The 22,840-nt window shown below is 42.9% G+C and overlaps 1 protein-coding gene across 8 annotated transcripts in view; it reads left to right on the forward strand.

The window, feature by feature from the left end:
• UBE2V2 (ubiquitin conjugating enzyme E2 V2) overlaps positions 1-22,840 on the forward strand; it is a 47,138-nt gene that overhangs the window by 16,439 nt on the left and 7,859 nt on the right. For 4 of the 8 annotated variants that reach the window (XM_070076574.1, XM_051843709.2, XM_070076575.1 and 1 more), the window contains 2 exons: positions 14,393-14,541; positions 18,757-18,882. In XM_070076574.1, the coding sequence (XP_069932675.1) occupies positions 14,393-14,541; positions 18,757-18,882 (275 nt within the window). Of the gene's footprint in view, positions 1-11,199; positions 11,403-14,392; positions 14,542-18,756; positions 18,883-22,840 lie in introns of those variants that run through there. The other 4 variants (XM_070076573.1, XM_051843708.2, XM_070076576.1 and 1 more) reach the window with 4 other exon arrangements.

The following is a 22,840-nucleotide window of genomic DNA, read 5'->3' on the forward strand; positions in this document are numbered from 1 at the left end:
TCAGAGGTGGAGCTAGCTGGGACTCGAACTAGCTCACCAATATGGAATGCCAGTGTTGGCTTGGTAGCTTGTTGAACCAAAATGCCAGCCCATTATATTTTGTATTGTTTACATCCCCCCCACAACTTGCCCATGTGCTTTGAATTTTTCTCCCTTTTATTTGAATTCTTGTTTTAAACTTCTTAGGATAGGGTAGAGTCTGATGGTCTGAAACAGTGCTCCAACTGAAATGAAGGAGGTTAAATGGGGAGGAAAAATCACTCTATATCTTGGTGGGAGGAATAGCAAAGAATTTTTTATACTAGCTTTTTTTTTTAAAGATTTATTTATTTAGTCATTTGTAAGTCAAGAGTTAAACTGAGAGGGAAGATGGGGAGAGAGAGAGAGAGAGAGAGATCGATCGATCGATCTCCATCAGATGGTTCACTCCCCAATTGGCCGCAACGGCTGGAGCTATGCCGATCTGAAGCCAAGAGCCAGGAGCTTCCTCCGGGTCTCTCACGTGGGTGCAGGGGCCCAAGGACTTTGGCCATCCTCTGCTGCTCTCCAAGGCCATAGCAGAGAGCTGGATTGGAAGTGGAGCAGCTGGGTCTTGAACCGGCGCCCATATGGGATGCCGGTGCTTCAGGCCCAGGCATTAACCCGCTGCGCCACAGCGCCGGCCCCAGCAAAGAATTTTTAATCCTTAATCTGTTAGAGTATGATGATTCTTTTCTGATTGATACATGCAGAAGTCATGAGTTTTTAGGAAATAAAACATACATGGCACAACACCAGCACTGCATTTGATATTTGATTCAGAAGGCATTTCAAGCATCTCATATATTTAAAGATTTATTTATTTGAAAGGTAGAGTTACAGAGAGGGAGATAGAGAAATCGGTCTTCTGTCTTGTGGTTCACTCTCCAGATGGCTGCAGTGGGTGGGGTTGGGTCATATCAAAGTCAGCAGCCAGGAGTGCCATCCTGTTTTCCATGAGGGTGCAGGGGCCCAAACACTTGGGGCAATCTTCCACTAACAGGAAGCTGGATCAGAAGTGGAGCAGCTGGGACTCACACCTGTGCCCATATGGGATGCTGGTGTCAGTGTCCTAGGCAGTGGCTTAAACCTGCCCTACCACAAGGCTGGCTGCATAGGTTGTTTTAAAGTCAGTCCATGACAGCTTGCTTTTATGTCCTCAAAGCAGCATGGATCAGCAGTGGTTCCAACACATGGGTTGAGGTAGGGGACAGAGGCAAGGCGATAGGATTTCTTCTTTTCTCTTCTCTGTCCAGCAGATCCCTCCTGAATTGGGCTCTTGGGTTTGACCATTGAGATATGTTGCGTTGGACCTAAAGGTGTTCATCAGTGGTGTAGTTAAAGTTTTATGAAAAAATAAAAGATTCTTAGTACATTTAAAGCCATCCTTTTCTTTTCCAACCCTTTCTCTTTTCCCAGAGGTGATTACTACTATGGTTTTTAATAATTTAAAATTATTTTTTAATACTTTTCTACAAACTCCTTTGTACTTTTGCTACATGTGTATGTACCTATAAGCAGTATAAAGGTCTGTTTATATATAAATCTCGGTGTGCTTTTTGTTTGTAACTGAGGTAAAATACATATAAGAAAATTGTATTTTTAGTTTTACAGTTAAGTAGTATTAAGTATATTCACAGCGTAAACCAATCTCTAGAATATTTTCATCTTGGGAGAATGAAGCTCTATCCATTAAACAACATGTTTTAAAAATTCTAGCTTTTAGCCGGCGCCATGGCTTGCTAGGCTAATCCTCCGCCTTGCGGCGCCGGCACACCGGGTTCTAGTCCCGGTCGGGGCACCGGATTCTTTCCCGGTTGCTCCTCTTCCAGGACAGCTCTCTGCTGTGGCCCGGGAGTGCAGTGGAGGATGGCCCAAGTGCTTGGGCCCTGCACCCCATGGGAGACCAGGAGAAGCACCTGGCTCCTGCCTTCGGATCAATGCGGTGCGGCGGCCGCGGTGGCCACTGGAGGGTGAACCAACGGCAAAGGAAGACCTTTCTCTCTGTCTCTCTCTCTCACTGTCCACTCCTGCCTGTCAAAAAAAAAAAAAAAAAAAAAAATTAAAATTCTAGCTTTGATTAACACTTGTCATTCTAAATATCCTGTCATTGATTATACCATGTTATGCTTAGGCTACTTGTAAGTTTTCCCTGTTAGAAACAGTGTTCAGTGTTCATGCTTCCTGGAACACTTGCTGCAATTTTTCTGGGCCTGTGCCTGGATCTCTGTCAACATATTACTAGTTGGCTTGTCAAAGTAGTTTTATCAGTTTATTCTAACCTTAATAGTGAGTGAACTTCCATTCTCTACTGCACATTTCTACTGCAAGCAAGAGTTGCCAGACTTAATATTTGAAATGGCCACAACATCCAGGTCTGGGCTTCGCCAAAGCTAGGAGACAGAAACTCCATCCTGGTCTCCCACATTGGTGGGCAGAGTCCCCTAGCACTTGGCATATTGTCTGCTACCTTTCATGGTGTGTTATCAGGAAGGTGGAATGGAAGCCGAGTACTTGAACTGGCAGCAGCCATCCTCTGCTGCTTTCCAAGGTGCATTAGCAGGGAGCTGGACCAGAACTGGAGCAGCTGGTACTTGAACCTGCACTCATGGGATGCTGGCGCTGCAGGCTGGGGCTTTAACCCTCTGCGCCACAGCGCTGGCCCCTGGACCTCCATTTTTCTTTTTTTTTTCCCTCCCTCCTTCCTTCCTTCCTTCCTTCCTTTTTTTTAAGATTTATTTATTTGAAAGAGTTACAGAGAGGCAGAGGCAGAAAGAGATGGATGCAGCAGTTGGAGCTGTGCCCATCCAAAGTGAGGAGCCAGGAACCTCTTACAGGATTTGGGCCATCTTCTGCTTTCCCAGGCCGTAGCAGAGAGCTGGATTGGAAGTGGAGCAGCTGGGACCTGAACTGGTGCCCATATGGGATGGTGGCACTGCAAGTGGTGTGTGTTTTTTTTTTTTTGACAGGCAGAGTGGACAGTGAGAGACAGAGAGAAAGGTCTTCCTTTGTGTTGGTTCACCCTCCAATGGCCGCCGCGGCTGGCGCGCTGATCCAATGGCAGGAGCCAGGAGCTTTTCCTGGTCTCCCATGGGGTGCAGGGCCCAAGCACTTGGGCCATCCTCCACTGCACTCCCGGGCCACAGCAGAGGGCTGGCCTGGAAGAGGGGCAACCGGGACAGAATCCGGCGCCCCGATCGGGACTAGAACCCGGTGTGCCGGCGCCGCTAGGCGGAGGATTAGCCTAGTGAGCCGCGGCGCCGGCCGCAAGTGGTGGTTTTTACCTGCTATGTCACAGTACTGGCCCCAGGACCTCCTTATTTCTAATATGTGCCCCATTTTTTCTGGATTTTTTCCTTGATTTCTAGGAGGAATTCTTTCTATATTTTAGATACTAACATTTTGTTACATGTTCTTTCAAGCTCTGGCAAATCTTTTCATTTGTCCTGTCTTTTGTGCTTGTTTTGCTGTAAGAAACCCTTATTTATATCCCAAAGTTATAAGGATGTCTTTTTTTTTTTTTTTTTTTTTTTGAGATTTAAAAGTATTAGAGTCAAAGGCCTCTAGCCAGAGCAGCGTGGGGGGGGGGGGGCTTCCAAGAGAGGAATAAACTCAAAGGATTGGTGGCAGTGGGCTTTTTAAGTACAATTTCTGAAGGGGGAAAAAAAACCCCAAAAACTTGACACTCAGTTTGGCATTCAGTTACCAGGTGGGGACAAAAGCCATCAAAAGATCTCATTTATAATTCTCCATTCTGTCTGGCCTGCTGAGGGTAGGATAGGTAACTTGTTTTCACCAGAAGCTGTGAGCTCAGGAAGAGCTCCCTTGCTATTCTCATGGTAAATTTGGAGATTCCAAAGGAAGGAGGGTGGCTTGTTTGTTCTTGCTAAAGATAACTTTTTGGAGAAAGAAGCAAATATTTTATATCCCAAATTCCATTGGGATCTCCTGACTATCTATTAACCCATCTGACTCATCACATTCCCTCCTCCAGAAGATGGAAACCCTAACGTCTGATAGGGGAACTGGGCGATGAACACTCTGGCTGCTTCATGCTGAAAAGGGGTGTCTTTGGGAAGGGGAGTCAAGGCAGGGTTGCAGCAGGAGATGGCTTCTCAGCAGGAACTGGCTTCTCTAGGGGGATGCAGTGCCAGCTTGCAGAAACTGCTTTCATTGGAGGTTTCATGTGCATGGCCACCTAGACTTTTCCAGAGAAAACAAATTAGCGAGCAGTTTAAACTCACAGAATCTGAAATCACAGGATCTAAAACTGAGGACAGAGTCATTAGAGGCCCTAATAAAAGTGTCTAAACCATGAGCAAGTTTTTTTCTGTGTATAAGAATCTTACAGTGAAGTCTATTTTGCTCTTTGTACTTAGACATTTAATCTACCTAGACTTGATTTTTATTTTTACTGTGAGAATAGGAATCTTAATTTCATTTTATTTCACATATCTATACAATATTCCAACACCATTAACTTTTATTTTTTTCTTTTTTATTTGAAATAGCCTCAGATTTACAGAAAAGAATTCCTGTATACCTTTACCCAGATTTATCAGATGGTTAACATTTAACATTTGTACATGTGCTTGCATGCTTTCTTTATGCTTGGTATACACATGTGCACAGACATACACGTTTTTTTCAGAACCATTCAGGTGTAAGAACATTGTCCTCTGCACCCCCTGAATACTTCACTGTGTATTTACTGAAAATCAAGACATTTTCTACAACACGACAGATAATTATCAGCATCAGGAAATTAACTGATGAGGAATTGTTATCTACAGACCTTATTCAGATTCTGCCAATTTTTCCCCTGATGTTCTGTAAAGCAAATTACTAGTAACTTTTTTACTGGTACCAAGGTTGCATTTTGTTGTCTGTATCTCTAGGCTTTTAACTTGGATTCCTGGTGTGTTTTTTTTTTTTTTTCCTTCCTTCCCCTTCTTGGAGAGGCAGAGTAAAAGAGAAAGCTTGCCTTTTTTTTTTTTTTTTTGACAGAGTTAGATATATATAGAGAGAGACAGAAAGGTCTTGCTCCTGTTGTTTTACCCCCTAAATGGCTGCCATGGCCGTTGCTGCGCTGATCTGAAGCCAGGAGCCAGGTGCTTCCTCCCGGTCTCCCATGTGGGTGCAGGGACCCAAGCACTTGGGCCATCCTCCACTGCCCTCCCGGGCTACAGTAGAGAGCTGAACTGAAAGAGGAGCAACTGGGACTAGAACCCAGCGCCCATATGGGATGCTGGCGCCACAGTTGGAGGATTAACCAAGTGAGCCATGGCGCCGGCCCGTGAATTTTTTAATTTAGGCAGGTTGCTCTATTTATTTTTAAAGATTTATTTATTTGAAAGTGATTTAGAGGTGCTGTGCTGTGGCACAGCAGGTTAAAGCCTGTGTCTGCAGCATTGGCATCCCATATGGGCGCCAGTTTGAGTCCCAGCTGTTCCACTTCCGATCCAGCTCTCTGCTATGGCCTGGGAAGGCAGTAGAAGATGGCCCAAGACCTTGGGCCCCTGCACCCTTGTGGGAGACTGGGAAGAAACTCTTGGCTCCTGGCTTTGGATCAGTGCAGCTCTGGCTGTTGGAACCTTCTCAGGGAGTGAACGGGCAGATGGAGGACCTTTCTCTCTGCCTCTGCCTCTCTATAATTCTGCCCTTAAAGTAAATAAATAAATCTTAAGAAAAAGTTTTTTTCATCTGCTGATTTACTCGCCAAATGGCCACAATAGCCAGGGCTGGCAAGGAGCCTGAAGCTCCATCTAGGTCTCCCACATGGGTGGTGCAGGTGGTTGCTTTCCTAAGCACATTAGCAGGGAGCTTGTTTGGAATTGGAGCAGCCAGGACTCAAAACAGGATGCTTATGTGGGAAGCTGGCATTGCAGGCAGCAGTTTAACCTGGTACACCAGCCCCTTATTCAGTTTATTGATGTTCTTTATTCAAACTTTATTTCTCCATTGACATCTGGTATTGTTTTACCGGCTCTTTGCCCGGTGATTGGTGTTCTTTACAGTGCACCTGGAGAGTTGCTTCTCTAAGGAGCCCTTCCTTGTCCCTTACGTTGGGCTTAGTTGTCCTTTCTGTGTGCTCACAAAGGACTTTCATGTTGATTTATTTATTTGAAAGGCTGAGTTACAGAGAGGCAGAGGCAGAGAGAGAGAGAAGTCATCCATCTGCTGGTTCACTCCCCAAATGGCTCCTGGAGCTGTGCAGATCCAAAGCTAGGAGCCAGGAGCTTCTTCTAGGTCTCAACATGTGGGTGCAGGAGCCCAAGGACTTGGGCCATCTGCTACTTCCCCAGGCCATAGCAAAGAACTGGGTTAGAAGTGGAGCAGCCGGGACTTGAGCCAGAGCCCTTATGGGATACCGGCACTGCAGGTGGCGGATTTATCCACTGTTCCCCAGCACTGCTCCCCTTTTGTTTTTAAAGATTTATTTATTTTGAGAGAGGGAGAGGGAGAGCAAGCGCAAGCATGGGTTTTCATCCTGTGGTTCACTCCCCAGATGGCTGAAACAGCCAGCGCTGGCCCAGGCTGAAGTTATAAGTGAGGAGCTTCATCCGGGTTCCCACATAGGTGGCAATGGCCCAAACACTTGGACCATCCTTTGCTGCTTTCTCCATGCCATTAACAGGTAGTTGGATCAGAAGTGGAGCAGCTAGGACACAAAACTGCACCTATATGGGATGCTGGCATGACAGGAGGTGGCCTTGCCCACCATGCCAGGATGCTTGCCCCTGGATCAGTGGTCCTCTTAGATTATAATTTCTTGAGTGCAAACAAAGTTCGTAGTTCTAGTAACTGGAGCCAGTAGTCATCAAATGTTTTTGAGTGAATAAATGAATTAATATAAAAATGAACACATGAAAAAATAGAGGTTTGTTGATACCTTGCTATCTAATATGTTTTTTTTTACATGGTATTCTCATACTTACTTTGTTCTGTTGAGAAAGAAGAATGTTAAAATCAACCAAATATTTGAGTTGTACATTTCTGAAATATTAGAAAATGCTACCAACAAGGAACTTTTATAAATGTTTCTATTAAACTCTATAACTTAATTTAATTTAAATTAACTTCAAATTCTGCAAAACTGGAATATGTCCTTATTTCTTGAATTCAAGCTTTAAAACTTCCATATTTTTGTTGCATAGTAGGTAATTTCAGTAATGAATATCTTTTGAAAATGCGTTCTAAGTTCACATTCTGTAGTCATTATTTTTTTGTCTTTATTTTCTGGAATTTAGAAATAGTGCGCTCAATTTTGTGAAATTTTAATTTTAGTTTTGACTCAGCTACAAGCTTTCTGTGATCTTGAATGGGTTATTTCTTTCATATTTATAAAATGTGAATCCATCATTATAACTCCCAAATTTTTCCTGTATTCAAATGTGGTGGTGGCTCTACGAGAAAGTACTTTGAAAAATATGGAATGGTGGTTATATTATTTCCCTTCCTAAGAGTTTTGCTTTGAACATATCCGGTGTATGAAAGTCAGAATTCGTACTGGGCTCTTTCTTTCTGTAAAGGTTCTTTTTTTTTTTTTTAAATTTATAAACTTTTTTGTTTTAATTTGAAGAATGGAGAGACAGAGATAGAAATAGATCTCCATCTATTGGTTCACATCCCAAATGCCCACAACAGCTGGGTGATGGGCTAGGCTAAAGCCAGGAGATAGAAACTCAGTCTGGTTTCATATGTGGGTGGTAGGTACCCAGGTATTTGGGCCATAACTTACTGCCTTTCAAGTGTACATCAGCAGGAAGCTGGAATTGGAAGCAGAGTCTATAAATGAATCCAGTCAGTGTGATGCAGGATGGGCGCTACAAGTGTCATCTTAACTGCTGTACCACCTTTGGAAAAGTTCCATTTTTCTTTAAAAATATTTAAAATTTATTTTTATTTTATTTAACGGCAGGGATACTGAGACACAGAGATATAGACCTTTGGTCTGCTACTTTACTCCCCAGATGCCTGCAGTAGCATTGCTGGGCCAGGCTAAAGCCAGGAACTTAGAACTCCATCTAGGTCTCCCACATGGATGGCAGGGACTCAGGTACTTGAGCCATCTTTTGCTGCCCCTTAGGATGTACACTAGCTGGAAGCTGGGTCAAAAGTGGAGTAGCTAGGATTCTACCAGGCATGCTGATATGGGACTTGGGTGTCTCAAGTGGTGACTCAAGCTACTGTGCCAAATGGCTGCCCTGGAAAGTTTCTTTATTAAAAGAACAGGGTTGGAGGCCTGGTGCTGTAGCGTAATGGATAAAGCTGCTTCCTCCAGTGCTGGCATCCCATATGGGCGCCGGTTTGAGTCCTAGCTGCTCCACTTCCGATCCATGTTTCTGCTATGGCCTGGGAAAGAAGTGGAAGATGACCCAGGTCCTTGGGTTCCTGCACCGGTCTGGGAGACCCAGAAGAAGCTCCTGGATCCTGGCTTTGGATTGGCCCAGCTCTTGCCGTTGAGTGAACAGTGGATGGAAGACTTCTCTGTCTCTGTCTGCCTCTGCCTCTCTGTAACTCTGCATTTCAAATAAATAAATCTTAAAAAAAAAAAAAAAAAAAAGAACAGGGTTAGTTTTTGCTAAAGATACTCCTGTAGTTAGTTAAGGGGTTTTTCCCTGTTCCTCTCAGATTTGCAGGGCTTGGGGACAATTTAGCAGGAAGCTAGGAAAGTGAGTATGGTCCTGGACCTGGTGGATTGCAGGTGGAGGCAACTCTGGTATTAGAAAGGACTTGGGCCAGCGCCGCGGCTCACTAGGCCACCTGCGGCGCTGGCACACACACACACACACACACACACACACACCCCCCCCCCGGTTCTAGTCCTGATTGGAGTGCCAGATTCTGTCCCGGTTGCTCCTCTTCCAGTCCAGCTCTCTGCTGTGGCCCGGGAAGGCAGTGGAGGATGGCCCAAGTGCTTGGGTACTGCACCCACATGGGAGACCAGGAGGAAGCACCTGGCTCCTGGCTTCGGATTGGCGCAGTGCCGGTTGCAGTGGCCACTTGGGGGGTGAACCAACAGAAAAAGGAAGACCTTTCTCTCTGTCTCTCTCTCTTTCACTAACTACCTGTCAAAAAAAATTAAAAAAAAAAAGAAAGAACTTTATGAAATTGCTGTTTGAAAAGATGGCTGAATATCAGTTTCATAAGATTCAGTCTAATAATTTGAACCCTCAGTTTTCTTACCCACTAAATGTGACATTAATAATGGACAAGTTGGAGTTTAATGAATATTTCTGCTTGTGAAGCTTTTAGCAAGCATCTGTTACATAGGAAGTGCTGAGTATGTGTGATTTTAGGGAGAAGTCAGAACTCCTATTGTGGGGAAGGAACCAGAGCACTAAAATAAGGGTAGGATTCTTACTGTATTCCATCTTAGCAGGGTGTCCCCTCAGGTTTGTTGAAGAGTGGCAGAAGCCTGTGATCAAATAGTCAAAAAAGGTGAAGTCTCCTTGGACCTGTTACCCAACAAGACTAATATTTAAAAATGTCTTTTCAAGCTTCTATTTCTGTGTTTTTCTCCTGTTAACTTGAAAAAGGTAAAAAGTTTGCTTTAAAACTAGAAAATCCTTGTTCCTAGTAAGCATAATATGGCAAGACTCATTCTCCTGGTGTTTTTTTTTTTCCCGTCAGTCTTTATTGCCTTTTTTGGGGGGGTGTATATTGGAATTAAAGGCAAATAATTGAGAGTCAGATAATCCTTCAGATTAATAACTGGAAGCATATTTGCCGTCAAGGTTTTGTTTATGAGTTGTACAAGTGTGAGTGGCGATTCATTGTTATGTCCTAACTGGAAAATGATTAGTGAGGAACCTGGAGGCTTGGATTCTTGGTTTGGTGACTAAATAATCTGTAATGATGTAATGATTGCCTGATTCTGAAGACACAGCGGGTACCTCATGCATGCACAGTGCAGCTTTTGTGGAGCAACATTCCTATCTTCTGGCCTTTTGCTCTTCACAGGCTTTGGTGGTTAGGTGCCAGAGGACCAAGGTGCTCTAGCTTACTGGGTATTTGGTTTTGAATCTCACATTTTCCAAATAAATGATCTTTAGCTGTCATTCTTTAACATTAGCATTGCCAGGACTTGGTCTATGACTCTTAAGACTGTATTTCCAGGCCAGCGCCGCGGCTCACTAGGCTAATCCTCCTAGCGGCGCCGGCACACCGAGTTCTAGTCCCGGTCGGGGCGCCGGATTCTGTCCCGGTTGCCCCTCTTCCAGGCCAGCCCTCTGCTGTGGCTAGGGAGTGCAGTGGAGGATGGCCCAGGTGCTTGGGCCCTGCACCCCATGGGAGACCAGGAAAAGCTCCTGGCTCCTGGCTCCTGCCATCGGATCAGCGTGGTGCGTCGGCCGCAGTGCGCCGGCCGCGGCGGCCATTGGAGGGTGAACCAACGGCAAAGGAAGACCTTTCTCTCTGTCTCTCTCACTGTCCACTCTGCCTGTCAAAAAAAAAAAAAAAAAAAAGACTGTATTTCCAAAATGCTATATGGAGACATGGTCAAAAGTTTAGCAATAACTAGGTTAGGCACTTTTATGGCATTTAGGTAAAAGGAAACACTAATTTTACATTGTTTACTTTGTAGTTTTAGGAACTCATAAAGGTCACTTGACTGGATTGATTATAAATAGGAGGCAAAGAAATTCAGTACAAATTTAAGAGAATTATCTGGGGATGGCTTTGCAATAGCAAGGGTAATGAAGCTTTTTAAAGATTACTTTATAGCTGGTGCCGCGGCTCAACAGGCTAATCCTCCGCCTTGCAGCGCCGGCACACCGGGTTCTAGTCCCGGTCGGGGCACCGGATTCTGTCCCAGTTGCCCCTCTTCTAGGCCAGCTCTCTGCTGTGGCCAGGGAGTGCAGTGGAGGATGGCCCAAGTGCTTGGGCCCTGCACCCCATGGGAGACCAGGAGAAGCACCTGGCTCCTGCCTTCGGATCAGCGCGGTGCGCCGGCTGCAGCGTGCCGGCTGCGGCAGCCATTGGAGGGTGAACCAACGGCAAAGGAAGACCTTTCTCTCTGTCTGTCTCTCTCACTGTCCTCTCTGTCTGTCAAAAAAATAAATAAATAAAAAAATTTAAAAAAAAGGTTCTTTAAAAAAAAAAAGATTACTTTATAAAGCAATTCAAGGGGTGGGCATTGTGGCACAGTGATTAAACTGCCACTTAGGATGTCTATATACTGTATCAGAGTACCTGTGTTCAAGTGATAGCTCTAATTCTGATGGCTTCCTGGTAACGCACAGATGATGGGAGGTAGTGGATTATGACTCAAGTACTTGGGTCCCTACGACCCACGTTGGAAACTTGGGTTGACTTCTGGGCTCCTGGCTTCATCTGGTCTAGCCCCAGTTGTTGTGGGCGGTTGTTCAGTGAACCAGCAGGTAGATGATCTCTCTCTATATCTTTGTCTCTTTCCTCCCTCACCCTCCTCCTCCATTGCTCTCTGACTTTTTAATAAATGAAAGAAAAAAACCCCTGAGCAAAACAATTCTCAGTAAAAAGAAAAAGAAAATTCAATAGCAATAAGGTTTGGAAATTATGTCTATAAAAATACATCTACAGAAAAAAATTAACGTTGTTGTAATTTAAATAAAAAGTGTTTAGGATAAAATTTCTAGAGACCAGGCCGGCGCCGCGGCTCACTAGGCTAATCCTCCGCCTAGCGGCGCCGGCACACCGGGTTCTAGTGCCGGTCGGGGCGCCGGATTCTGTCCCGGTTGCCCCTCTTCCAGGCCAGCCCTCTGCTGTGGCCAGGGAGTGCAGTGGAGGATGGCCCAAGTGCTTGGGCCCTGCACCCCATGGGAGACCAGGAAAAGCACCTGGCTCCTGGCTCCTGCCATCGGATCAGCGCGGTGCGCCGGCCGCAGCGCGCCGGCAGCGGCGGCCATTGGAGGGTGAACCAATGGCAAAAGGAAGACCTTTCTCTCTGTCTCTCTCTCTCACTGTCCACTCTGCCTGTCCAAAAAGAAAAAAAAAAAAAAGAAAAAAAAATTTATAGAGACCATCCTACAGGAATTTACAAAGACTTTTTCCCCCCCATTAAAGATTCACCTGTTAATTTGAGAGGTAGAGTTACAAAGAGAGGGAGACTTAGAGAGAAAGGCTTTCGAGCCTCTGGCTTACTCCCCACATGGCCGTCGTGACTGAAGCTGGGCCAATCAGACAGGAGCCAGGAGCTTCTTCTGGGTCTCCCACATGGGTACAGGGGCCCAAGGATCTGAGCCATCTTCTGCTTTTCCTAGGCCATCTACAGGGAGCTGGATCAGAAAGTGGAGCAGGAGTTTTAACAGGAGGTGGCTTAAGCCATCATGCCACAACACTAGCCCCAAGAAATAGAAGTTTTATGTAATATGTTTAATCTAGACCCTAAAATGATCATAGTTGACATTTACTGTGTTTAAAGTAGATTACGTAATTTAATTTTCAGACTGATTCTGTGCAGTAGAAATCATTATCCCATTTTTATGGATAAGATGACTGTGTTGAAGTCACCTGTCGGGCAAATGGCACAACTGGAATAACACTGGGCAGCCTGATTCTAGATGATCCATGACGGGCTGCCTGTGTCACTGGTAGCTTGGTGCAGCTTGGTTATAAATAGCATGGCTGTGGTCTTAGAACTGCATCTTATTGTGAACCTGCCACTTAGAGCTGTGTGATCTTGGGGAGGTTATATCACTTCAGTTTTGGCTTTTGGGATTAAATGGATGATTATGTGGGATGGCACTTAGAGTACACAAACGGTATCAACAAATTGTTGATAATCATAGTAATTGCAGTGACTCTTTACTGTCATTTACAATAACTCCATATTTCTGTGGCCTATGATTTTCAAATATTTTGTTTAATGAAGCACAGCACACAGAGTGGCTAGTGAGTTTTCTCTTTTTTTTGAGTTACAGTACTTACTGGTTTTTCATTATATAATCAGGAGAATTACTATGGATTAGTAAGTGAAAGATATTTTGGTTTTGTGGGAGAAAAGTGAAAAAAAAAAACCAGCAGTTTCTTTTAAGGAGATAACAGTTTTTTCTTTCTGCTTTATAATTTGTGTGTGTGAGAGAGAAAGAGAAATTGAGATGGAGAGTATTCTGAGGGCATTTACATATTTTTTTAAGACTTGTGTGATGGCTTGGAGGTTTTGTGTCAGAGGCTGTTGAGAACGCGGAAGACTCCTTTGGTAGAGGGGTCAGGTTATTAATCCTTGGAAAGGAAATTTGTGGAAAATTGAAAGAATTATGGGTAGCTTCCAGGGATTGAAGGTCACAATGATGGCAAAGACCAGGGTCAGTGAGAATGAAGGAGTGGGAAATGTGAAAGGGGAGGACATTCTCGGCAAGATGTTAAGATTTTAGGAATACAGTAAGGAGCGATATGGTATAAAGAGTAGAAACGTGTATGGCATGGAGTCAGCATCTGAGAACAGTTAATAGTTGGTGAAGAGTTTGCTGTGTTGGACAAGGAAGTGAAGAGAATAATATAGGGAACTGTTAGTCTATTTGCTCATGAGTCAGCTAACTCCTCAAATGATGCTGCTGACAGAGCTGCTGTGACATGCCAAGACAAGGCATCATTGGCTAGGGGTAAGGGTCCTTACCAGTTGAAAGAGCACCCTTGGCAATTTAAAAGACACTACTTTTTGGTGCAGTTTGTAAAATGGAGCATAATTCTACTTTTTAAAAATGATTACAGAGTGTATATTAACGAATTTCAGCTTTTATGAACTTTCTGGTCATGCCTATTCCTTTTATTTATTTGAAAGAGTGACAGAGAGAGGGAGTGACAGAGAGAAAGTGAGGGAGATTGTGCATTTGCTGGTTTACCCCACAAATGGCTTAACAGCCAGAGATGGACCAGGAGGAAGCCAGGAACCTGTAGCTCCATCACGTGGGTGGTAAGGGCACAAGCATTTGGATCATCTTGTGCTGCCTTCCCAGTTGCATTAGCAGGGATCTCTGTTGGAAGTGGGACAGCTGGGACTCTAATCTGTGCTCTGATCTGGAATCTTAATCTACTGTGCCAAAGGGCATCCCCCTGCATATTTATTTCTGTCCTTGACTAGGCAAAGAAACCTCCAGTAGGGAAAATGATTACTTTATGATGATTTCCTTATGATTGATTTATGACAGTTTAAGTAGGAATTTATATACATGCTCTGCACTGTTAATGTTTAAAGTGGTACTTTCTGTAATGTTTTTATTTTGAGGGGTTATTAGACTTCGCATTTTCTAGGGAAGAGTGATTTTTAATGAGAATTTTGTCTTTTGGGGAAATAATTTGTAAGGGTTGACCTGGAAAAAATGCATTTTAAATATGTGTACCTCTTACAGTTACAAGCTTTTTATATTTACATTGACGTTCTTTTGTATAGGAGTTAAAGTTCCTCGTAATTTTCGCTTGTTGGAAGAACTTGAAGAAGGACAAAAAGGAGTAGGCGATGGTACGGTTAGCTGGGGCCTTGAAGATGATGAAGATATGACACTTACAAGGTGGACAGGCATGATTATTGGGCCACCAAGGGTCAGTGCTATAAATTATATATTCTTTCTGTTTATATATATATGTATAGTTATTTTAGAATGACCATTTAGTTTTACACTATTGATATTAAAATAAATGTAACTTTTACCTGAAATAATTCCATTTACTAATGCTTCCTGTGTGTGGGGTATAATGATTATCTGGAGGATTGGGGAGGGGGAGATTGATACAGGCTTGCCATCAAGGTATTTGTGGTTTAGTAGAGGAGAAAAAAGTCTGTATCTGTTATTTGTATTAATAACAGATGCTGATTTGGCAGAACAGGTTCACTACAGGACTTTAGAATATGTTTCTTCTAGCTGGAATAATTGAGGAAAGCTGAACAGTGGAGAAAGTTGCCTTTGGAATAAACCTTAAAGGACTCACTGGTAGGATTTCAGAAGGTGGTGATGGGAATGGAGAACATTCCAGATAGAGAGGAAAAAAGGTGAGGACCTGGAGGGGTTATTTGGGAAGAGCAATCATTCTGACATACATGTTACTAACCCCTTGTGTGTAACAGGGGTTTCTGAATTGGTTTGTATTGAGTACATGTTGCTATTGCCTTCCAGTGTTTCACATGCCATGAAACACTATAGGCTTCAATTTGTTGATCTTAAAAACCTATGATTCTTAATATTTTCTAGTATTACCATTGGCAACTGGCCCTTTGTATGTTAGTTTTAGGTCTTTCTCATGCTTATGAAGTTTTGATTTTATTCAAAACCTTTTTTCTAGATTAGGAAGCTTTCTCTTACATTGCATTACCTCCTCCAAGGTCCCTGACCACTGCAGACACTGCAGTGAGTCTTTGAAATGTGCATTATGTAATGTTTTTGACTTGTTGGGAAGAATACCAGTTTAAAACTGGTATTGGTTTGATTTAAGATTTATTTATTTGAAAATAAGAGTTACAGAAAGAGAAGGAGAGAGAGAGAGAGAGAGAGAGAGAGAGAGAGAGAGAGAGAAAGAAAGGGGAAGAGAGATTGATTGATTCCATCTGCTGGTTTGTTGCCCAGACTACAACCACAAGGGCTGAGCCAGGCTGAAGCCAGAAGCTTCATCTGTATCTCCCATGTGGGTGGCAGGGGCTTCAACACTTGGGCTGTCTTCCTTTGCTCTTCCCAGGTGCATTAGCAGGGAGCTGGATCGGAAGCAGAGAAGCCAGATCTCAAACCAGCGCCCATAAGGGATGCTGGCATCTCAGGCGGTGTCTTTACCTGCTATACCACGATGCAGGCTTGATTAATTTTTTTAAAGATGTATTTATTTATTTTGAAAGAGAAAGATACCTTCTACCCACTGGTTGACTCCCCAAAGAGAAAGATAACCTTCTACCCACTGGTTGACTCCCCAGGTGGCTGCAATGCCCAGCACTGGGCCAGGCCGAAGCCAGGAGCTACATCTGGGTCTCCCATGTAGGTGGCAGGGGCCCAAACACTTGGACCGTCTTTTGCTCCTTTTTCCAGGCCATTAGACAGGAGCTGGATTGAAAGTGGAGCAGCAGGGACACATGAACTGGCATCCCATATATGCTGGCGTTGCAGGTGATGGCTTTATCTGCCATGCCACAGTGCCAGCCCCGGCAGTTTCATTTCTGGTGTGTTTGTGTGTTCAGTGTTCTGAAACAATGCTTTTTTGGTATTATAATTGTAGGAACTCTTCCAAGTTTTCTCATATGTAAATAGAGGTGCTATATACCCATTTTTAGAAGTCAGTGTGGTGATGCAGCGGGTTAAGCCATCACCTGTGATGCTGACGTCCTATGAATGCCAGTCAGAGTCCCTGGTTACTGCACTTCCTATCCAGCTCCCTGTTAATGCACCTGGGAAAGCAGCAGAAAATGGCCAGAGTGCTTGGACCAACCCTGCCACTCACAAGGGAGACCTGATGGAGTTCCAAGCTCCTGGCTTGGGCCTGCCTTGACCCTGGCAGTGTGGCCATTTGGGGAGTGAATCAGTGAATGGAGTAGTATCAGTCTCTTTCTTCTCTCTTTTCTTCTCTCTCTCCTCTTTCTAACTTCTGCCTTTGAAATCAGTCAGTCTCAAGAAAGTGTGAAAATTAAATGAGACAAAAGAAAAGTGCTTAGTAAATTGTAGTTCCTTTTTTCCTTTTTTATTTTGCTCTGGCCTTTTGTTATGCAACAGAAAGACTTGATTGTTAATTTAAAGTTTAGAATTGATAAAATTAATCAAAGGTTTCAGACTTAGTGTGATGTTTATTTCTAATAGGTAGGATAAGGATTTTTTGTTTGTTTCTTTTTAAGTGCGAAACAGACAAAGCTCCCATCTGCTGGTTTACTCCCAGATGCTCACAACATCTAGGGCTGGGCCAGGTCAAAGCTAGGAGCTGGGAATTCAATCTGGATTTCCTGTCTGGGATCCATCCATTTGAGCCATTACCTGCTGCTTCCCAGGGTGCACATTAGCAGGAAGCTGAAATTGGGAGTGGAGCTGGTACTTGAACCCATATTGTTTCCAAATACTTCAAGTATTTTTTTTTTAAAGATTTATTTATTTATTTGAAAGAAAGAGAGAAGAAGAGGCAGAGAGGGAGAGAGTCTCCATTTGCTGGTTCACTGCCCAGTTGGCTGCAACGGCTGGAGCTGAGCCAATTCGAAGCCAGGAGCCAGGAGCTTCTTCAAGGTCTCTCTCATGGGTGCAGTCCAAGGACTTGGGCCATGTTCTACTGCTTTCCAAGGCCACTGCAGAGAGCTGGATCATAAGTGAAGCAGCTGGGTCTCGAACCAGTGCCCATATGGGATGCTGACGCTGCAGGCAGTAGCTTTACCTGCTTTGCCACAATACTGGCCCCTCAAGTATTTTTAATGTTTTAGAGTTTTGAGGTGTGGGAGGATGTTATTTTTTTAAATGCTTTTCTATGAAGAGTCTATGCATCTGGATTGGAGAAGCAGAGATAAGGTGATCTTTTGTGATCTGTCTGATTTTAGTCACATATTTATATCCTGAAATAGCTTTTTATAAGGAAGTAATATTAATTAAACTTTGTAATTAAGAAACTGCTTTAAAATGCTATATAAGCATAAGGTTTGCTGTTGTATGTCTGAATTCAGATAAGAGGATTTAATGAACCACAAAATTAATGAAACAGTAATGTAGTATAACCTGTAATGAATTTATGGCTATAATAAAATATGACAGTATATTTTCCTTTGGTTATAAGTTACTGATTGCTTTATACATAGGTGACTATGAATTTGTTACCCAGTGAGACCCTTTTGAGAATGAAAAGAGGTACTATTAATTAATACTGAGACAATAGGAACAGACTATCCTGAGACACAGGAACCTTCATATGTATGTGACAAATTAAGGGGTACCTCCTCCCACAATGTAAACGCTTTACTGAAAATTTAAATATAAGTGGTTTTCTTTCTTTGTAGTTCATCTACTTTTAAGTATGCTTGCTACATTTTTTTCTAACCATATATGTCAGATAAATTTGAATATAGAAAACTAAGTTTTTTAAAAAATGAATTAGTTTATTTGAAAGGCAGAGTTACAACGAGAGAAAGAGAGATATCTTCTTTTTTTTTTTAAAGATATATTTATTTATTTGCAAGTCAGAGTTACACAGAGGAGAGGCAGAGAGAGAGTGAGTGAGAGGTCCTCCATCCGATGGTTCACTCGCCAGTTGGCCGCAATGACTGGAACTATGCCAATCCGAAGCCAGGAGCCAGGAGCTTCTTCCAGGTCTCCCATGCAGGTGCAGGGGCCCAAGGACTTGGGCTGTCTTCTACTGCTATCCTCCCAGCCATAGCAGAGAGCTGGATCGGAAGTGGAGCAGCTAGGTCTTGAACCAGCACCCATATGGGATTCCGGCGCTTCAGGCCAAGGCATTAACCTGCTGCACCACAGTGCCGGCCCCAAGATATCTTCTGTCTACTGGTTCTGAGCTTATCTGGAGCCAGGAGCCCAGGTCTCCCATGAAGGTACAGGGACCCAAGCACTTGGGCTGTCTTCTGCTGTTTTCCCAGAAGTATTAACAGGGAGCTGGATGGGAAGTGGAGCAGCTGGGACTTAAACCGGTGCCTATAGGGCATGCTGGTGCCACTTGGTGACCCCCAAAACTAAGTTCTTAGTCATAAACACTCTCATCATGTACAGTCATACTGTACTTCATCACTTTATTATCACTTAGACATTACTATTTTAGGTATTGTAATTTTGATTATCCTCTCTTTTTGCCTTCCAGACAAATTATGAGAACAGAATATATAGCCTGAAAGTAGAATGTGGACCTAAATACCCAGAAGCTCCTCCATCAGTTAGATTTGTAACAAAAATTAATATGAATGGGATAAATAATTCCAGTGGAATGGTAAGTTATAATAGTCATTTTATTCTTACATAATACATAAACTATTGTCAAGAGACAGTGTTTGAAAACTTTTGTTTAGCTTTCCAAAAAAAAGTTTTTCAAAAATGCTTTTGTTTTTCAAAAAAAAATTCTTGTTTGAAAGTCTGAAGAAGTTTGTCGTATTTTTTTTTTAAGTCAGGCTATCATTAAAACTTTAATGTACCTACCTAGGTGGATGTGATGGTGGCACTTTTCTTGGGGTTTTTCTAATTATTTCAGTAGTCATATTTTGGCCCAAAATGTATTTCGTGAAAAGATGATCATTATTTCTTTTTGAATGTTATTTTTCTTAGGGTTAAGTACTTTTGATGAGAGTAAGAGGATGAATATTCATGAATGAGTTTTTCTTTGGGGAACAAGTATGTCTATATTAGAACAGTCATGGCTGGGTATGGTCATTTCTTTAAAGCAAATAAACCAAAATGACAGGCTGTACCTGACCCACACAAATGAATGGAAATTTTAAGTTTCTAGTAGAAGTAGCTTGTAGTGTTCATATTAAGACCTTGAAGCCCGGGCACCTGTGTCACCAGCACATTCACTTGCAGAGTACATGTTAAGAAGCAAAGTAACATCATGGGTAAAATGGTCATCATTTTAGGGATAAGATGCTGTCAGTATCCTTGACTTCCCCTCTTCCCACCCCTGTGTTCCCTCTCCCTGCACAAGTCCTCACTACCAGACATAGCTATTCTCAACTACTGGCTTATTATCGTATTATGTAAGAAAATGTATTTTGTACTTCTAAGATATGTGTATACATATTCATCCTCTCAGTTTTCTCCCTCCCTTTTTCCTTCTGCCTATCGGTCCACTATCTATTAAAAATGACAAGTTGTACTAATACCTCCAAATCTATTCCAATACCTTTGCAGGGTTTATTCTAGATTTCTTTTCCATATTTGTAATTACCTCCTTCAGCATTGAGAAACATGTCCCCCATTTTCCCCAGTGCATTTACTTATTTGCTTAATTCCTCCTGCATGTGACCCACACTTGTGGCAACAAGCCTCACAGCCAACCCTTTACTCCCTTACCACTGCCTAATAAACAGATCCAAGACTAGCCTCCAGAGCGACTGGTGCCTCCCTGCTGGGCACACTGACCCCAAGGTATGACCTTGAAGAAGGAGGAGGTAGAAAAGGTCATGAGAACCCTCAGCCCTGGCTGGACCTGCCTGGCCATTTTCTGTACCTCCTCTTTCACTCTGTGGGCTAATTCAGAGCTGGTTCCTGAGAGGTTCCTCTGCAGCCTCAGTGTTTTTGATTTACTGGGAACATTTAGTTTGAGTAGATTTAATATACAGTACCAATATGTTCAGGTTCAAATAGATCATCTTAGTTCGTGGTTTCTATTTTCCTGCCGTTTCTTGTCTACTTTTGGAATGATTCTCATTTTTTTTTTCAATTTCTGTGTTCTTTCAGTGGTTATTTTAGAAATTATAATGTGCACATTTATCTATTTCTTTATGGTCTAATATTTATTAGAGATTTGATGGAAACTGGACCATGAAGCATTTGAATTTACAGGAAGGATATTGTTTAGGGAATTTCTTTTATTACACAGTATTCTCTATGAGAAAGCTATTTTGTTAGCTTTCTCTACTAGACATAGGTGTTCTTCTCAACTACTGGTTTATGTTTATATTATAGCTTCTGTAAATTAAGTAACTAGTGATGGGTTCTGTGTTGTTGTGGGAGCTGAGAAATTCTAGATTAAATTTCAGACCTACGTCTTGCAAGCTTTCCTTGATCTCATGGGCCTCTGGTCGTTTTTGACATTTTGCCTCCTTCCCTCAGTTCATTTATTAAATTAAGTCTTAGCAGTTTTATGTTCCACATGTAACTTGAGTCAGGTCTTACATTTCTGTTTACTTTGCTGCCATGAATGTTGACCTTGTCTGGATTCTTCTAACAACTTTTCTGGTTATACTTTTTTTTTTTTAAAGATTGATTTATTTATTTTAAAGGCAGAGTTACAGAGAGGCAGAGGCAGAGGCAGAGGCAGAGAGAGAGAGAGAGAGAGAGGTCTTCCATCCACTGGTTCACTCTCCAGGTGGCCACAACGGCCTGAGCTGTGCTGATCTGAAGCCAGGAGTCAGGAGCTTCCTCCTGGTTTCCCACACACTGGGCAGGGTCCCAAGAGACTTGGACCATCCTCTGCCGATTTCCCAGGCCATAGCAGAGAGCTCAGTTGGAATTGGAGCAGCTGGGACTCGAACCGACGCCCATATGGGATGCCAGTACTGCAGCCGGCAGCTTTACCCGCTGCACCACTGTGTCCTTTTAAGACTTCAGCCTCAGTATACCTGCTTCTTACCATGGCTCTTTGGGAGCTCCTGCATGCTTTTCAACTGGCCTTGGGCTTTTGCACTTTTCTCTTTTCAGCCTGTCTGGACATCTCTTTTCCCAGTCTGGTCAGTCCCCATGGGTTTCTCACATACTTCTCACTGTAAATAAACGTTACTTTCTGAGATATGTTATTTCTGACTCCCCAGTTTGAATTAAATTCCTTAGTTTATTCTGCTGTAGACACTGTGTTACTCATTTTATTTTACTCTTGGTTTTACTTATGGTGTTTTTAAAAGAAATAATTTCCAGGGGCTGGCATTGTGGCACAGTGGGTTAAGCTGCTGCCTGATATGCTGGCATCCTATATCAGAGTGCTGGTTTGAGCCTGGCTGATCCAGCAGAGGATGGTCCCTAGTGGTTGGGCCCCTGCCACCCATATGGTAAATCCAAATGGAATTATAGGCTTCTGGCCTCAGCCTGGCCCAGCCTTGGCCTTTGTAGTCATTTGGGAAGTGAACCAGAAGATAGAGGATCTCTTTCTTTTTCTGTCACTCTATGTTTCAAATGGATAAAGTATTTAAAAAAAAAGAAAACTGTTTTGTAACATATAGATGAAAATAATGTAACCAACATCTATGTATCTTCCACCTAGCTTTGCCAAATCCTAACATTTGTTTTATTTGTCACAAATCTTTTTATTGCAAATACCATATTATGCTTGGAGCTAACTCTCTGTGTGCCTTTTTCTTGTTTCTCTTTCCTCTTTCCACAGAGGTAGTCTTGGACTTGGTGTTTAATAGTTCTGTACAAGATTACTGCTCTTTCACTATGCACATGTGCATGTAGCACTTTGGTATCATATTCATGTTGGTGATTTTCAACTTCATCTATGTTGAATCATTCAAGTTAAATTGCTTGTTTTTGTTGCATAATATTCCATTCTCACTTACTGGGCATCTCGTTTGTTTTCAGTTTCCACTGAAAGGATTTCTTCAGTGAATATTCTTATACTAGTACTCTAACCTAGGGCTGTGCTTCTCAAGGTGCCATTAGTTGGTTTCTTTCTTTTTCTTTCTTTCTTTTTTTTTTTTTTAAAGATTTATTTATTTATTTGAAAGAGTTACACAGAGAGAGAGAAGGAGAGGGAGGGAGGGGGAGAGAGAGAGGTCTTCCATCCTCTGGTTCACTCCCCAATTGGCCGCAACAGCTGGAGCTGTGCCAATCAGGAGCCAGGAGCTTTTTCTGGGTCTCCCACGCGGGTGCAAGGGCCCAAAGAGTTGGGCCATCTCCTACTGCTTTCCCAGTCCATAGCAGAGAGCTGGATCGGAAGTGGGGCAGCTGGGACTTGAACCGGCACCCATATGGGATGGAGGCACTTCAGGCTGCGGCTTTACCCACTACGCCACAACCCTGGCCCCGGTTTATTTATTTCTAATCTGTGTGGATCAATACTTTAAAAATATACAATAAAAGAGCATTTTTAGAAAAATGAAATAAAGACACAAAATACAAGTTCAAATTAAAGATGTTTATTCATTTTTATTTATTTCTAAGGCAGAGCTCTAAAGAAAGAAAGATCTTCTGGCAGGCGCCATGGCTCAATAGGCTAATCCTCCACCTGCGGCACC

The sequence above is a fragment of the Oryctolagus cuniculus genome, chromosome 6, assembly GCF_964237555.1.
Source record: "Oryctolagus cuniculus chromosome 6, mOryCun1.1, whole genome shotgun sequence".
In the NCBI taxonomy this organism is placed as follows: domain Eukaryota; kingdom Metazoa; phylum Chordata; class Mammalia; order Lagomorpha; family Leporidae; genus Oryctolagus; species Oryctolagus cuniculus.